Source organism: Alosa pseudoharengus, unplaced genomic scaffold, assembly GCF_046254945.1.
Source record: "Alosa pseudoharengus isolate Yale_2024_CS ecotype anadromous, Long Island Sound unplaced genomic scaffold, YU_APseudo_1.1 YU_APseudo_1.1_scf_3, whole genome shotgun sequence".
Classification (NCBI taxonomy): domain Eukaryota; kingdom Metazoa; phylum Chordata; class Actinopteri; order Clupeiformes; family Clupeidae; genus Alosa; species Alosa pseudoharengus.
Window position 1 is genome coordinate 14,310,772 of NW_027468718.1, and position 18,729 is coordinate 14,329,500.

Below are 18,729 nucleotides of genomic sequence, written 5' to 3' on the forward strand. Positions count from 1 at the left end.
CACTTTAAAGGGACACCAGGCAAGCTTGATGCTTTTTCTCTACGAAACTCCCCCTCGCAACTAATATATATATATATATATATATATATATATATATATATATATATATATATATATATATATATATATATATATATATATATATATATATATATATTAGTTATATATATATTAGTTAAGATTCTGAACTGAACTCTGAAAATACATCACCAGCCATTTTGCTGGGCCATTGGTTATAATGAATACATGACTGCCTGGCACATTAAAAAATAACTACTTTTGGCTTCTTGCAAGTGTAAACAGTAACATCAGCTATAACCGTAAAATCAGCCTGCCTCTTCTAGAGGTCACTGCTGCTGCAGCAGCAGCATCAGAAGAATCAGCAGCAGAAGTACATGCTCACCTCCCACTCCAGGGTCTCTGGCTTGAGGCTGAAGGCTCCGCGGCAATAGTTACACTTGAGCTGGATGTCGTTGCCTGCCGCAGAGACAGGAGCCTGGCCGTTGGTGGACGTCTGAACCGCCGCACTCTGGAGGCAGGAGAGGAGGGGTGGGAGTCAAGAGCCGCAGCTATTAGATAATCATCTGCACGTATGCGCACATAGACAAGCACACACACCATGCAAACACACACAAGCAACACACACACACACACACTATTTCTGCTTGCATAAGGCTTCTGTTAAGAGGAACTGTGTGTCTTCATCCTCCTTGGAAAAGACTCCTTTTCCATCTCTGCTACCATTGCTTCTGGAGGGCATTTCATGAAAATGTATTTTACTGCATTAAAAACAACACATTACAATAGGAGTTGCAGATGCCCATTTCAGGCAAAATTACCTCCCGGTGAGGTGTGTGTGTGTGCATGTAGGAGGGGGAGAGTGAGGTCAATATGAGGTGTGTGTGCGTGTAGGAGGGGGAGAGTGAGGTCAATATGAGGTGGGTGTGCGTGCTTGACGCACCTGGAACTTGGTGACGCAATGTGAGCTGCAGAAGTTTAAGACCTTCCCCTCAGGGAGGGTGGCCTGATACTGGGGCAATGCGTTCCTCTTACAGAAGTGACACGAGGGCTCAACATCTGCAAAGGGGGGGGGAGAGAGAGGGAGAGAGAGAGAGAGAGAGAGACCGAGAGAAAAAAAGAGATGGGGGAAACCAAGAAAGAGAAAGAGTTCAGACACAAGGGGGTGGGGGAGAGAGATCGAAGGAGAGAGAGAGAGAGAGAGAGAGAGAGAGAGAGAGAGAGAGAGAGAGAGAGAGAGAGACAGAGAGAAAAAAAGAGATGGGGAAACCAAGAAAGAAAGAGAAAGAGAACGCAGACACAGGGGGGTGGGGTGGAGGGCAGAGAAAAGAAAAGGAAGAGAAAGCAAACGGCAAAAGAGAGAGACAGTAAGAGATGAAGAGAGTGACAGACAGACAGAGAAAGTTTACATAAATATGCTGCCTGCACAGACACAAAGAATGCATTCAGGCTCACAATGTACAGGTACAGTAAAGTACACCCTCTTTGAGTTCTATGGTTTTATGTATCAGGACATAATACAAATAATAATCTTGTCCTTACCAGATCCTAAAATAATGTAAATCTAACCTCAGGTGTAAAACAACACACAACACCGACACCACCGTGTCATTATTCATTCAACAAAATTAAGCCAAAAATTCAGAAGCCATGTGTGAAAAACTAATAATAAGTAATTGCATTCTGTATGATTTGATCAGTCCTTCACATCGTTGTAGAAGAATTTTGGCCCACTAGGCATTTGTTTACGCATAGCTCTCTTTTTCTTAAAAGTATGTTTTGGCTTTTTTGCCTTTATTATGACAGGACAGTGAAGGAAGCGAGTGGGAGAGAGAGATGGGAAGGGAATTCAAAATGACCTGGGTTGGACTCTGGAGTCGATTGTGGTATGGACACTGTAGTCAGTTGCACCACAACGTCCCCCAATGCAAAGCTCTCTTAAAGGGAAACTCTGGTCTAACAAAAACCTTTAGTGTCTGGTTTTGGATGGTAAAATTTGTATATTTTCATTTGAGACCAAAATGACGTCAAGCTGGTGCAGTTTTCGAGCAAGACTTGAATAAGCATTTAGAACTGAACAGCATGAAGCATAGCCTTTGGGGGCAACCTCATCCAATCCATTTTATAAATACAATAGATGACAACTATTGGTGCTTGATTACTTAAAAGTCAGCTTAAGTAATGACTTCACGAGTCCACAAACACAAAATGCTACACATCCCACCACGATGGGAATCTCTCTCACACACACACACAGCGAGCACTCACTCTGCACGGCGACCATCTTGTTCTTGTTCATGCAGGCGGTGGAGCAGTAGGGCTCCATGGCTCCCGTGGTCCCGATGCAGTGGGTCACGTCAAAGGAGCGGCACAGAGTCTTACAGCCAGTGCACGGGGTCATCTTCCCGTTAGCCTGTAACAACAACAACAACAACAACCAACTGAGGTGCATTCAAATTCTTTGAGCAGAGGCAAATGTTTGAAGTGAACATGTTCTCTTTTACACTGTTAAATGTGAACCGTTTTGTCTTAAAACTTTCCAAATTGCTCCATTTACACTGTAACCCTTCATCCAGTGTTCATGTATGACCACAGGGAACTATCTTCAGTGTGTTTGCAAACGTTTGCAGTGAAACTCAAAGCAATGTGTGTGTGCAGTGTGTTGTAGCATAACTGGGTAATGTCATGGAGTATCGCTTTCCTCCTCCTTACTCTTGTCCACTAGCCTAGAAATCTAGACGCACCCTAGCGGCAGCAAATGTAATTTGCAGCCAGGGTAGTCTAGCAACTCTCCGTTGGCTTGCGAGCTGGAAAAATGGAACTTCTATCAGGCCAATCACATTGTGTATAGAGTCGGCGACGGTTACGCGTGAATTTCCTGCCACTTGAAAACAAAGAAGATGGATGCTGCTGCTGGCGAAGAGTGGTCTTTGAATCGCGACTCGAGTTAAGCTTTTTTTAAATTGGCAAAAGTTTAATCAATTAGCCAACTAGCTCTGCTGGTGGGAAAATGCATGGAACACATGAATTGCAGCGCTATCCTATTGCGCGCAGAGGAAATTTGAAAGACAACCGTTTATCCTGCCCCTCGGATTGAGCACTGCCAATGGTAAGTTCCCAGACCCTACATCTTAATGTGGGTCTGGCTCGTCAGGCTACTTGTCCACCTCACTGTGGGATCTATGCTTCCGAGTCATGCATGGAATTTCAAAACAACAACCAGACCAAAAAAAAATAAAAAATACACCTTACTGTATTCTCAGACGCTACAATGTGTAGATGGATTAGGTGTTAAATACATCGAATCACAGACAGATGCAGGCAACTGACAGCTCAGCATAGATCATTGCAGCGGTGTTAAGTCAAACAGCACCACGTCTATATCAGTATCGGAACTGGGATATATGTCTGCTGACCCACCATTAAGCCTTCAGCAGGGGAGTTTGGAACATTCTAACAAAAGATTCTGTTCCACAACAATGTAAATTCAATGAACCCAGATATTTTCCAACAGTACCGGCTGAAGGGTTAACATGGGCAGCATATATTCCCCATTGTGGCTACCGTTCAGAAGGTCAATATCCACCTGGGACCACCCGCGCTCTCCATCTCCCTCCCTCACTGCCGGGCATGTGTGGACCCACTGACCTGCTTGTAGTCTCGTATGCAGTTCTGGCTGCAGAAGCGCTTCTGCTGCCCGTCCACCAGTAGGTAGTGGTTGGCGGTGGCGCGGTTTGGTAGGTAGTTGCCGCACTGCTCACAGCAGTTCATCACCAGCCCGTTGGCCATGCGGTAGCGGTTGAAGCAGGCGTCGCTGCAGATCTTGTGTGTGACATTCTTGAAGCTCACTTCGTGTCGAATCTGTAAAACGACACATTTCACGGCCACTTTCAGTACAGTTGATTCGCCTGTTCAGCCACAAAATCCATTTAAATAGGCAAAGCATTTTCATCATAAATAATTAAATAATAATTAATCAATACTGGACATTTGATAGGACACGATTCTTGATACAGGGTGATCGACATCTACACACACAGACTGAAGAATACTATTTCCACAATTTCCTGGTGCTGGGTTCATATACATTTAAAGACATAGTGTATAAGATTTAGGGAGATCAATCTGCAGAAGTGGAATATAGTATTCATGTTTCCATGAGCGTATGAACACCAGTAACTACAAATGTGTTTTCGTTGGCTTAGAATATCATATTCATATCTACATTGGGAAAGGGCAAACTAGTCAACCCCACTTCATCCAAAGAAGGGTGCTATAATCAGTATGCGTGCACCAATGTGTCCCTGATGAGTGATGCATTGTGGGCGATCACCCGTGTGATAAGATCCCCGGGATTAACCCATGTTGATGCCCCTTGCACCCACCTCTGTCAGCTAACCTACAATAGTGGCAATTAGCCCAATAAAATAACACATACAGCTTAAGAGGCCTTTTAACAGTGTGTGTGTGCTCCCCGACACCCAAACCCGTGGACTTTGGTCAGAATTAGGGCTCCTACCCTGTCGACACGCTCGCTCACCTCCGTCAGTTTGCCACAGACGGTGCACTTGGTCTTGATGGCGCTCTTGGGGGGCACCTGCTTGTTCTCATAGGCGGCCAGGCAGCCGGTGCTGCAGAACTCCTGGAAGGATTCGCTGGAGTCCACCTGGGCCACGATGGTACCCTTCATACTTGTGATGTCCCTGTGGACCAAAGGAGGACAGAGCTATGGGAACCGCTAATCCAGACATACTTATTATCAACAGTCGACAGGTCTTACTATCAAATAAAAAAAATGTCTGGATGGGTCATGCAAAGACAATTCGCGTATTTCTACATTATGCGTATTTCGTGCAAATTCAAATGTCAAATTGTTAGGTGCTATTCATTACATTGCTACACAAAATACATACAGCTAAAGGTAAATGTGAATGTAAAAAAAGCATTCGAGCACATTTAAAATGTCTAATGCTAAAAGCTCTGAATTGGGGGCGTACTTCTTGCACATGGTGCAGTTCTTCTTGGGCTGGGGCTTGTGGGAGAAGGCAGAGAGGCAGGGTGTGGAGCAGAAGAGGTGTGACGAGCCCTTGCGCTGGTACGCCGTCTGGCCCTTCTTCAGCGGCTTCTTGCAGTTGGCGCACGTGACCTTGACGGTGCGCGGGGGCTGCTGCGATCCCGAGCCCGACTGGCCCGGCGGCTTGGCCAGGGAGGCGGCCGGCGACGCAGAGTCCACGCCCGGCTGCTTCTGGTTCCGGGGGAACGACGCCGACTGAGAGATCCAAGAGTCTGTTGCCATGGTAGAACGGGGGAGAGAGAGAGAGAGAGAGAGAGAGAGAGAGAGAGAGAGAGAGAGAGAGAGAGAGAGAGAGAGAGAGAGAGAGAGAGAGAGAGAGAGAGAGAGAGAGAGAGAGAGAGAGAGAGAGAGAGAGAGAGAGAGAGAGGGGGGGGGGGGAAGGAAGAGGAGGGGGAGGAGGAGGAGGAGAAAAGAATACAGCAATGAGATGAAGGCTGAAGGCTTGTGTGTGTGAATATCTCCATGCTTATTGATTTAAAAACTAGCAAGGCAACAACCCTAAGAGATATGCAAAAGAAAAAAAAACTGCATTCCTTTTAAAATTCCAGTTGATGTGCTATGAAAGCTATATTGTCCTGGACCACAGGAGTACATACATCTGACCTTCACATTACCATATATCATTGAAATGAATGATGATAAAATTAAATATACCATAATTGGTTTGGGTGCATACTGTTGCTTTCAGCAGATTGTTAGTGCAGTGCAGTCAATGCAGCAGATGCATACAGCCTGTTGTATCTAATGCCATTTTTTATGTAGTGGTGTGCTGGGGATGTGGCATGAAAGTGAGGGATGCTAACAGACTAAATCAGGGTTATTAAGAAAGCCAGCTGTGTCATAGGGGTGGAATTCAGTTAGACTTTGGAGGTGGTGGCAGAGAGGAGGATGTTTCACAAGCTGATGAGCATCCTGAACAACACCGTCATGCCACCTTCAGCGACATGTTAATCTTCCCCAAATGTTCCTCTCTAAGACACAGGTCATTTCTTCCAATGGTAGGAATGGTCCTTCCTTCGAGATGAATAAAGTATTTCTTATTCTTATTCTCATTCAAGGTAGACGGCAGTGAGCCACTGACTCCCATCAGTGCGGTCTCTGCCACTGACGACTGCATCGTAAATACCAGCACAGGGCTCTGGGAGAGTCAGGGAGTGAGCGGTGGTGAAATACAGGCCCTTGCCACAGGACGGCATGTACACAGACGTGATGGAAGGACCCGTGAACAGAACAGACCAGAACACTGGGCCAGGGCAAAAAGACAGGATCGTCTGGGGGAAGACCGGTGGACTGCAGTCAATGCATCAGTGGAAAGGCTTCATTCTATGCATAGCCTAGACAGGTGAAAAATTATTTATCTAAAACCTTTAAATTGGGCAATCAACCACTGATCGCATCTGATAAAATATATGTGGCACCGTGAGAGTTCTGTACATCAATAGTCTACACAAGCCTTTCTGTGACCGTCTTCACCAATGTCACACATACCACCATATAAGGCCTGGCTTTCCTAGCATTACCTATAAGAATAACTATTTATACAAATGTCTGATACTTAATGGCAGAATTAATATACAGATGGCTGACAAAAAAAAAATGTGTCATTATACAGAGGTCAAACAAAACGTCACTTCAAAACACATTCATCATCCACTAATCTGGGACTCAATCATAAAAATTGTAGAATTCTGGGGTATTCAGGGAACGGAAAATCTCTTCCATTAGCATGAACTACAAGAGCATTCCTTAGTGACCATCATGTTTGAGAAGGACACTTAAAAGTCAGCACTGAAACAGGCATCTTATTCTTCTCATCGACTTATTACTCCCCCAGGGGTGACAAGAGAAAAAATGAAAATTAGAATAATTTCAGTGCCAGGCCTCGCTCCTGTCTAGTCCCGCCTCTCTGCAAGTCCTCCCCCTGATTCATTCACATTGCCAAGTCATCTCAACCAAAACGCAAGGGGCTGGAGAGGACAGGGAGCTAATCTGATTGGAGCATGATGAGTTTGATTAGGCCAATCAGGGAGTCTGTTCCTTGGCCCCAATCACTGGGCCTGCTGTCCCAAACTCATGGGTCCAATAATCTTCATGCATCATATGAGCTCACGAATCTGCATATTTAGGGCACTTCATGCCATATACGGTCATATGCAGGGGGTCAGGATTTGTAGGGCTAGCTTCAGCCCGTTAGCATCCTCCATCTTTAAAAATGGCATCCAACATGTGCTCACTTCAGCCTAAATTTTCACAAACAAGTTTATCAGGTGCCACATCACTAGTGGACACAAACGCATAGTGTATTAATAAATAGTTGGGTGAGCAGGCCATTACCTGCCGAGAGGATCATTCACAGATGACATCATTTGTGGCCATTGGTACTGTGTCACCTAATTGGATTGTTTGTGAAAAACGGGAGCAGAATTGAGCACCCGTTTTACACCATTTTTAAAGATGGCAGCAGTCCACTGAGCATATTTTTGGCTGAATTAGCTAGCCTAGCATTGGCCATTGAAATGAAGGGGGCCGGGACTTCCTCCCCATATCCATGGTGATGTGCAACATAAAAAGCAGGTAGTTCTCCATTACAACACCACATCTACACTATGCAACATTCAGCACTTTCAACTTGGTCCTTTGGGTCACAAGCTCAAGCTCTTGCATTTAAGTTTATCAACATCGACAGCCATAACAACCAGTACAAATTTCACATTAGGAAGTTATAACAACCTTGCCAATATAGCTAGGAATAACCAGAGACTTCCAGGGGTGTAAACTATACTACCCCCGCAAGACATCTATTCATACATGCAGGGCATCGCAACTAGCATAATTTGGATTATTGCACTCATGGTTGGTAGTGTGGATGGAATCACTCACATATTCTTCATCGTTACATATCTTTATAGTCCTTTTGCCAATTAGGCCTTTGTGTCACTTCCCTATTCCACGTTATTAAACATGCAGCTTATGTCCATATGTGTAGCAATCCAGAACCAGACTCAGAGGTGAATGGCCATCACCAACAAGGAACATGACACATAAGGGCTGGAAAAAATAAAACGGTTGGTGAACTGTGTATAGGAGTGTGTGTGTGTGTGTGTGTGTGTGTGTGTGTATGCCGTGTGTTTCCATAAGTCAAGTTATTTATAAACGGACCTTCACAGAGCAGAGCCAATAAAAGGTTGATTAAGGAAACACCAGAGCCAAAACATCAAGCATGTCTGAATCAGAATGACCATTACGTCACAATGTTCTGAGGCCTGCATTCCACTGTAGAATCACCTGGACATGTGTGCAGCAGTAGGGTGTGTGTGTGTGTGTGTGTGTGTGTGTGTGTCTTATCTTTCTGATTATCTGTGTTCAAACCAGCATTAGACCACTTTATTGGGCATCTATCAGACTTAAGAGAGAGAAAAAACCCACCATCATCTCTCTCCACACACACAAACAACAAATCAAACATCTAGCAGATATAGTAAAAAGCAAAAGTTTGGCCAACCCTAGACAAAAGTAGTCTACTAGTAAATAGCTGAGCAAATAAAGATGGCCTAATTTACAAAAGGCATACAGTTTAAGATGAAATTAGTGAAAAGTCATTAATATTTTAAGCAACATTACATATTCATAACCATCTTTTACAGCTTCACAATAACAACAATGGAAATGGCCCTGAAGCAGACGTTTGGGCAGCCTGCATGGTCAGTACTTATTGCATCCTTTGAGGTAGAGCATTGTGGATTCTGAGGAGTATTTAGGGCCACTATTCTCTTGTGTAAGCCCTCCTCTTTTCACCTTTAAGCTCTAAAAGGAGGTGTGATGCTGGCTTCCATTGGCATGTATATAATTATATACATTCCGCTCTCTACCAGTGAGTGAAATGCTCCCTGTGCGACAGACTTCATCACAAATCCAAACCATGATCCACCCCTTGTTGCAGCTTGCTGTGAGAGAGGTGTTTTCAAGCATTCTTATGAGCTACAGGTATTCTTGGTCTCCCAGACCTCAACTTGGTCTCTACAGTTCCTGATTATTGCCGTTTCTCAAATACATCACAAACTGTGATGTAAACCCTTCTTATCGTATAGCCTTCTACTGTATTGTGGGTGTCAATTACTTTCATTTTAAATATCAGATTGCAGGCTTGCGCTCCCATAGGAGTTAACAGTGCAAAAGAGTGTGGAGCTGTGGAGCGGCCAGGCAGGACTAATTTCATGGGTGGGAAGAAACTGGTGTGATTGCAGGAAGGAACTCCCACAAAAACAAAAATGTATAAAAATGAAATAATGAAAAGATAATCCACGTTTCACATACAAGCACAAGGTCAGTGGGTTTTGCACATGCCAAAATTTTCATAAGAGCTAGCAGGAGCAGGGCTTGAAAGGATCCATGTAAACGTCTGCCTACAACTTTTACAGATGGGATCAGGACAACACACGAAAACGGCATATGGGAACTGGGCAAAATACAACATTTTTGGGGGATCAGGACTGAAAAATCCATCCCATAAAGGCCTTGCTTCAGACCGCTAGGCAGTTGCATAGAGCCCATGACTGGTGAATGTTGGAGCAAGTATTGAGATTCAAAAAGAACATTTATAAAGCTTTGAAATTTGGATCGAATGGCTCTTCCTACTAGCCTGGGTGAACCTAGACGGGGTCCTTTCCAAACAGACCCGCAGAGCAAATTCAAATTTGCTAACAGGTTAGTCTGGGTTCACCCAGGGTCCACCCATCTTAATACAGCAGGTATCTCCACAGCAGTGTGTCAGAGGACGAGTAGGATACAAGATACAAGGAAGTTTATTGTCACATGCATATAGTTACTGGAAGTAAGAAATGCAGTGAAATTATGTCTGGTGTCAGCCTATTTGTGCATTTATGGGGGGTGGGGGTAAGTGCAGTAAAAGAGGGGTTTAGTAGATTAAGTGGCAAGGGCTGCATAAGAAAAGTGGGGGAGGATTGGGATTGGGGGGGGGGGGGGGGCACCAACAAGGAGCACCCAAGAGCTAGGTAAGGCTAGCCTAAAGAATATCGGCCCTACACATAGTGAGGCTCCTCTGTCTGTGCACCATGTGTGGTAGTGTGAACCCCTTGTATAAGCACTAGTCTTTTGAAGTGTGCACAGCCACAGACAACGAGTTGGCATCTGGGTTGCATTACAATGACAAACAACCACAGTGCTGCTTTAAAAACTTGCATGTGTGCATTGTGGTGTGGTTTAGTGAGACATAGGTGTGTGAGAAGTGAGCTCTTTACCTGACCTCAGTTGTGTGCCCATTTCTCTGTTCCCCACCCTGGAGGAAGGGTGCTTTTGACCAAGCTCCATGCAGTGGGTCTGTTGGTCTATTGTTTGTGTGTGTTTGTGAGTGTGAGTGTTACGCTCCTTACCTGTGTGTGTGTGTGTTTGTGAGTGTGAGTGTTGCGCTCCTTACCTGTGTGTGTGTGTGTGTTTGTGAGTGTGAGTGTTGTGCTCCTTACCTGTGTGTGTGTGTGTGTGTTTGTGAGTGTGAGTGTTGTGCTCCTTACCTTTGTGTGTGTGTGTGTGTATTTGTGAGTGTGAGTGTTGCGCTCCTTACCTGGCCTTTGGTGTGTGCCCGTCTCTCCGTTCTGCACGGGCTGGCTGGCGGAGCTGGAGCTGATACGGCCGGGGTTAAAGGTCGGCGAGGGCCGGCTGGCGGCCGGGCTGGAGGACGCGGGAGTCACACTCTGGGCCGTGCTCTGGTTCTGGGCGTCCGGGTTGAGGCTGAACGTGCTGCTGATCTGCAGGCCGTTCTCCACCCCCACCTGCGTCGCCTCCCCCTGCAGTGACGTCACGCTGGTGATCATCAGGTTCATGTCTCCCTGAGGGCACGTCGCCGACGCCGGCGACACAGAGCCCGCTGATGATTCTACTGTCGCCGCAGCAACCGCCGAAGCTTCCTCGGAAACGGAAGCGGAGGACAAGGAAGAGGCGTCCAGCGTGGTGACGCTGGCGATCTTGATCTCCGAGTCGGGCTCCGTGCTGCTCAACGGCGCCGCCAGAGCCTGCTGTGAAGATGATGAAGAGGAGGAGGAGGAAGAGCCCCTCTGCTCGGCCTCCTCCTCATCATCTATCACAATGGGCTCGCTCTGGGGCTTCGCAGTTGCAGCAGCGACAGCAGCAGCAGAAGCAGAGGCATCACCACCATCACCACCACCAGAAGTAGCAGCAGCTGCTGTTGCAACGGTAAGTGGGGAGGCAGATGCCATGGAAGATGCTGTCTCCGCTGTTGCCGTGGCAGCAGGCTCGGCGCAGTCTGTGGCTTCGGTCGCCGTGGCAGCCGCATCTCTACCTGAGGAGGTGGGGCTACTGCAGGGTCCCTGCTGACCCGACGAGGGGCCGTCCTCCACCAGCACCACATCGTCATCATTGTCCTCCGCCAGCCTGGGCGGGGCTGTTGCCATGGCGACCGTCTCGGCTGTGCTGCTGGCTTCGTCATCACCGGCTGCCGTGGGCGTGTCCTGTGTCTCTGGGGGAGTGGTCTCCATGGCCTCGTCCTCCTCCAGTTGCTGCGGCGGCGAATCCTCTGCGGTCGAACCGCCGCCCTCTACTTCTGACCTGGGCTCCAAATCTCCGTCCATCGCTTAAGCAACCACCTGTCGCCATGAAAAAAACACACACCCAGGAGAGACAGGTGAGAGTGTGACAGCTGGAGGGCACAGGCGACCCCCTCCCTCCCCACCTCAACACACACACACACACACACACACACACACACACACCCATCTATTCAGTAATTCTCAAACCTACACCTGCTTGCCCAAACCAAAAAGAAGCAGGCTCTAAATTCAGTGGTATGATGCTGAATAGGTTGTGTGTTGAACAAAAGAAAAACACTGAGCAAAGATAGGAGGAGGAGGATAATATTGTTAATGAATTAAGAGAACCTTCTTTGGTGAGCATGGAACTCAAAGGGTTAAAACATTTACTTGCTGATTCATTCAGATTTTCATTATTGCAGAGAAATGCTGTACTCAGAGCCAAGAAGCTTACCAGGTGGTCACCAAAAAGATTAGCAATAAATTATCCAACAAAAACAAGTGGTTGCCGTGTTTTACTTTTGTTCTCTTGTTGAAACGATATGATTTACTGGCCACAACAATGGATCCAAATTATGCTCTCTCTGAAAATGCTTTTCTTTTATAAACAGGTGTTCAGTCATATGCTGGTGAACGCCATCTTGGCCATTGCTGTTGATGACCCCCTTAACAAAGCAATGACCCCATGTCCCTGAACACACAAAAAACACAAAACCTTGCAGTGGTCAAACAATCTCTTTCTACATCACTAGACTTGTGACTGAGACCAGACATGCGTCCGCAAGTGCAGAAGACATACCTAGCTTAGCTGAAATGCCTGATGGGTTTAATGAAGGAAAGCAATCAAAAGCAGGGATGTCCTTTTCACCTGAACCTAAAGCAATCCTCCTGGCTGTAACAACATTGACTCCAGAGGAAGGGTGTGTGTGTGTGTGTGTGTGGGGGGGGTCTCAACAGTCTCTCTTCCCTCTTTTCTCCCTTTGTCCACTCTACTACTTCCACTCCTCACTGTAGTCCACATTCAGCCAATTTTCTCTCTCTCGCTCTCTAAGATCGCTGCTCTAATACTGATGCAGCTCCATGGTTGCCGTAGTGATGACACCACTGGAGGGATTGCATGACTAGAGGTAGACATCAGGTTGGATCTGTTGGGTTTGAGGAGCCACACACACACACACACACCTCAATTCAGAGCTCAGACCAGGAATCCTCAATCCTTCCTGGTGTACTGGGCTGCTAAGACAACCACAGATGCAGACTGTAGCAACACTAGCCTATCTGATGCTTCAACATTCAGCTATGCAACAACAATCAGACACTGAGAAACAAAAAACAACCACATATAAAATCATGGAACTATCAGACCAAATAAATAAACAAATATTTTGCGAGTGACCAAGCTGCCATGCAGCTCCACAGAAAGCGGGAGGAAACAAGGTCACAGTTTCCCTAGCCACGGGAGCCATCTTGGCTTAAGCCCCAATGCAGAGTCTCTGAGAAACAATGTCGCCTTTCACATGCAATCAATTCAGTCCTGAAATTAAACTAACTACTACACCATGATGAGCACCATCCCATATCTCTTAAGGCTTTACCAACCATGTTAAGGAGAACACGAATATAACAGTGCTGGGTCCAGGACTCCAGCCAATAAAACAAACTATCCTATATCAAGCCTGCTCCTTTGTTGATATCAGAAAGACAGTGATCACCATACTGTAATCACGGAGGTCTGCTATGTGCTGTCTGCTGCATCAGAAATTTGATGACAAAATATCCTTGTCGGGAGGTTGGACTTGCTTGAACCTTCAGCATAAGTGACAGTGACATTTTTTGCTACTCTTATCAAACGATGTCCATACAAATGCACAGATTTCACTGTACACAAACCAAGAGGCCAAAATAAGAGGTCTTGGCACCTGCTGAAACATGCAACACATCCAAGCACTGGAGGATACTGCAATGCTGCACACACACACACACACACACACACAGACACACACACCAAAGTGTAAACATCACATACTTAACCTGACAATGAATCCCTGCCATGATCTCTTCATCAAACCACTGGCAATATGAATGTGATTTTACAGGACATATCCAAATGGATGTCACTCATGCCTGAATTTAGTAGCCAACCTGTCTAAACAAAAGCTCCATATGACACTGAATATCTAATTTAAATGACTGACACATGGCCAGGCCAACCTGAGCATCATCATATGGATCACTACCTTCACTGCGTTATATTATCTGGTTCAGCATGAGCACTCATTGCTTCCAAAGCTACTGCGCTACCACAGCACATCTGCCCCATATGGCCACCTAGGGTAATTCAACTCCTCCTGAGGCAAAATGAAGACTCTGGAGAGGGCCAAAACAACACCTGATATCTATGTACCCTTCTAGCCTTCCGATCTTATGAAAAACTGATCATTCTGACATGTCTGTTCCTGCTCATATTGAATATTTATTTAGTTATTTATCTTTAGATAATGTTTCAATTATGTGTCACAGTCGGAGCCCATATAGGCAGTTAAGTGGCAGAGAGGCACAAGCCATCAGGGTCTGGTCACTGTTTTATGCGCCACGCACACACACTAAGACACCACGGTCCATGCATATGCTTTACCGTGCAATAAGTGCATGGCTCACCATGGCAAGGGGATGGCGTCCAATAGAGATAAATCATTGAGACTGAGACTAATGACTGCTGGGGCAGCATACTGGAGGGGGGGGGGGGGTATGCAAAGCCTTGGGTGGGACAATGTGACTGAAATTATTCAGTGGTTGTTGGGCCACTTAGGATTCACAGGTTGCCATGAAGTGACGGATTTAAACCCACTAAGGAGTCAAAGCCGAGGCACCAACCCCACCAGATGTACAGCCATCAAGACAAATTTCAGCTCCACGCACACACACTGACGAAAACCAGGCCGAGTCGAAAACACCTCATCTGAGCCAAACATGCAAGGGAGGTTGAACTCCTCTGCTGGCTTCAAGGCTGCAATGCAGCGCTGTGAAGTCTCGTCAATGTGTTCCCATCTCCGGTTAAGAACCTGGATTATGAACTGCAAGACCTAGAAACCGCACCAAAAGCGCTACCTTGACGCACAGCACCTCGGAGGCGCAAACGTATTGCATCTACCAAAAACGGCAACCCAACCACATGCATCTGCCGATTTGAAAGATACCAAGACCCCCCCCCCCCCCCCCCAACACAGACAGGCAAGATTAAATGCAGCGTTCTATCCATCACGTGATCTGAATCAATACACAGCAAATGCATTTAAAAAGTGTTAAGATTTTGGATTACTCACCACCGCTTTAGAACGAAACGGAGAGGCACATGCGCCCTGCGATGGACAAGTCACCCTGGCTCTGATATAACGCCAGTGACTGACTAAGGGGTTTTTATTTTGGCCCGGCGTGTTTATTATGGCAAAGTTACCACATTAAAGTAAATATTTCTTTTGTAGCTGTCGCTCTATGTTCTGTATAAATAGTCTATGTTGCACAATCGAGTCAATTTTCAAAACATCCAGATGCGGTCGCTGGTTAGGTTCTAACAGATCAACTCTCTGGTCCAACAGCGTCATCTTTCATCGCCTACCGGTGCCGTTTTTAATATTACAAGAGAGCCTTCGCCTCCGGCTCAAAGTAGGGCCTTTCCAGGCCGTGCCCTTGACTCATCAAACACAGTGGTAGCTAGAACCCTTGTTCTATCTGGTGGACCATCGCCTTCACTGTCAAAGCGATCAGATACCGACGCACCTCGGTCTTCGAGCTTTCATTTCAGCTCATTACAAACTCAAAGTCGATAGTTCACAAACTTTTAATGTAATATTAACGTAGGAAACAGAACATCGTGCTCGTCGACTCTGACGTCTCTGAACAGTTCAAGAGCATGAGGGTGATCAGTTCATAGAACCAGCTAACCATGAAGCGCGTTTCAGCAAAGAGTGTTCCGTTCCCACCCCTGGCCTCCTCGCGCATGCAGCCATTGGATTAGCGGCGAACTGGAGGGAGGAGAGCTTGCTAGACTGCGCCATTGTTATAACAGGAAAATAATCGCAAATTATTCAACACCTCACCAATATCGGCATGTGTATTAGACAGCCCCCAAAAAGTATCCCCTCTCTACAATGCACACTGAACTGATACTCGCGTAACTAGTCTTTGTAGCTAGCTACAGTCTAGCATTAACGTTACCCAATCAACTCTCACTGTGACACTGAAAACACACTTCTAGCACAACGTATTACCTAATCATTTGGCACATCAAATTACAACTCTACATGCCGAATAAAAAGTACCACACAACAACCACACTACGTTCAAGTTCGAGACGTAAAGAAGGCACAGCACTGTTTAATTGGAAAGTTACCCCAGAGCGACAACCCCGGGCAATCAAAGAAAAATACACGTGGTTACCCGAAGGGGCGCTAGATCATAGCAGTGTATAAACTGCGCTGTTAAAAAAATAGTTAAATAAGACTAAAACACAGCACACACCTTCAATAAACTCTGCACATGACAACAATTCCAATCAGTCAAAACGTAGTGAAGGACGTCTCAATGAACGTTTTCGACCCGGTCAGTAATTTGCCCCCTCCGGTACGCAAGTAGCACTGCCTCACGTCCGCCATTAGAGAGCGAACGAAACAATACGTGAAAGCATAGGCAACAGCACCCTGCCACGGCAGAGGGGGAGAAAATCTCAAGCGGGGTAAAATTGACTGCTAATTCGTCACTAAATGAGTCTTGTCGACAAAGGAGGAGTCACATGATATTTCCTGAACACCAACAATGTACTGTGAATAGTTGCTCAAACTTTGACCAATTAACCATAAAATCGCAATAATACGTCTCTGAAATTCTTACCGGAGTCGAGCTTGAAACGATATAGCGCCACTTTTGTGCCTTGACATAAATCCTAGAACGCATGCGCGAAAACGTACAGACGTTCCTGGCGCGTGGGAGGACACTGCCAACGAGATCCTTCTCGTCTTTTTTCGTGGCGCACGCGCACAACGCTCAATCAAGTACGTTTTGGTCAACAATTAAATAACATAACTTCAGTGTGCAATGTTCAGTTGTTCGCTAACATATTCAAAAATGACTACTATTGAGAAATGTTACCAATTCACCCAAGTGTATTGAACAAGCTAGCTATGAGGTCAGTGTTACCCTAAAGCATGCTTTGACCGCATGTTGAGATAGCATTGATCAGATCTGATCAGTTTGCATATATGCAACTGGACACATTTTAGTTGGGCTATTTGCACATTCTAGCATGTCTAGACTACAAGACTATCCAGTAAAGATATGTGTTGTTACAATCTGTCACTTTAAGCCCAGAAAGCTGTTACAGAGGTGTTGGCTAATCTAAGGAAACTTTAGGTTCCACCCAATTTCTTGCCTTCTAAATCAGATCATATATCTTAGTCTTTTTGCTTACACTTGTCCACATGGAATCTGATCATCTAAACAGCAACAGCTCGTTAATTTATTACGTTGTTATGCAACCAACATGAATGTCAATATAGCCCACCTGCATGCATGCGTAATTCATGTTACTTAAATAAAATCAGAATGAGTGCGATTACCTAGGTGTAAAATAAAGTTGAACGTGAGATATTGCTCAGGGAGCGGGAATCAGAAGGTATAGGCGGCGCTGGTATGGTTCATCAGTTCATGGACATCAGGTCCTAAAAACATGGCGAGTCAGGTGCGGTTGTGGGTTGGCTTAATCATAGGGTCTGTAGTCTATTTCAGCGTGTAAATTCATCAATCACATCACTTCACCAAAAGAAACTTACCGAAATAGACACCCCGTAAATATGTCTGATTAGCTGCGAAGTCTAGGCTGATCTGATCTCATAAGAATTTGACTGGGTCCATGAAGAGAGCTGCTGCCTGAAGTCTGCACACTGATCTTGGAGCAGTTTATTTCAGAAGGCTCACACTTCGGCGTTTAACATCATGCAAACAGAGCCGACTCCAGATCAGCCTCCAGGGGCGCTGTCGTTGCATGATGCAGTGGTTCGACCAGCCCTACCCAGTGGTGACTCCGTGGCATTGCAAAAGGGGAGGTTCAAGCATCAGAAGATGGGACAAAAAAACGGAGTCATCAGACAATCAAAGAACATTTCTCTACTTAAAAATGTATCAATCCATTTATGTAGTAGTTCTATCGAACCGATAATGGCAGTCTCGCTTAGTAGTGGACTGTGTAGGCTAATTAGACCAACATTTAACCTGTAGGCTATTCCACCCTTTATAACAAGCAGGCCAAACACGATTTTTTAGATAATTCAGTGATAAGCAGTGGCTGTTTCTAAATTTTGCTCAGACACTCATTGAGCTTCTGGTGCTCCTAACAATTACAATTAGCCCAGAGCAAACAACCTTTCAAATCCTCATATGTAGCCCAGTTGATGTCATGGTTCACAGTTCTTCTGTGTGCATCTTACTTTGAAGGCAAATCTGCCAAATGAGTTTCACATCACTGTCTTTCATAACAATTAAAATGGGTTAGAGGCTCTTGAAGATCCAGTTTAAGAGCCAGTCTTAGTCTTAGCAATCTGATTCAAACATGGGCTTCTAATAAAAATGTGTCTGACTTTTCTATAGTTAAAAGCACTCCTCATCTACTTCTCTCTCAGACAAAACAGGGCCATTTTATTGTTATGTTGGGAGGGTCCATGCGCCCCTATGGGTATGTGAAGGTACTGCAGGGGCCCCTGGACCTTTTTGCATTTAGCTTATAAAACATGCCATGCTTAAAACCAGTATTCATGACATCAGAGGTAGTCTATGTGTATTTCAAGAAAACAGTGTCTGTTCCCTAACATACAATAACTAGCCTTATAGGTATGTTAATTCCCAAACACAGTCACTGTGTCCACTAATTCACTGTGTGTACAAGGATCGCAGCAAGTGAATGGCTGCCTTTGTGTTCCGGTAAGTGAGGTGGGTCTCTACAGGAGGCTAACAGCGCGCTCTCTAGCACTATGTTAATAACGTGCACTTCTCCTCTTTATCAGTAGAAATCTGTTCTGTACTGAGACT

At 45.5% G+C, this 18,729-nt stretch overlaps 1 protein-coding gene across 4 annotated transcripts in view; it reads right to left on the reverse strand.

The window, feature by feature from the left end:
• Positions 1-16,590, reverse strand: part of zmym2 (zinc finger, MYM-type 2) — a 33,383-nt gene extending 16,793 nt beyond the window's left edge. The window contains exons 1-8 of one of the 4 annotated variants that reach the window (XM_076263248.1): positions 16,540-16,590; positions 10,671-11,709; positions 5,016-5,304; positions 4,559-4,721; positions 3,667-3,879; positions 2,287-2,431; positions 962-1,077; positions 404-529 (exon numbers count right to left, since the gene is read on the reverse strand). In XM_076263248.1, coding sequence (XP_076119363.1) covers positions 404-529; positions 962-1,077; positions 2,287-2,431; positions 3,667-3,879; positions 4,559-4,721; positions 5,016-5,304; positions 10,671-11,694 — 2,076 coding nt within the window. In that variant the 5' untranslated portion in view covers positions 11,695-11,709; positions 16,540-16,590. Of the gene's footprint in view, positions 1-403; positions 530-961; positions 1,078-2,286; positions 2,432-3,666; positions 3,880-4,537; positions 4,722-5,015; positions 5,305-10,670; positions 11,710-14,975; positions 16,131-16,170; positions 16,354-16,539 lie in introns of those variants that run through there. The other 3 variants (XM_076263245.1, XM_076263247.1, XM_076263246.1) reach the window with 3 other exon arrangements.
• Positions 16,591-18,729: the final 2,139 nt, after the last annotated feature.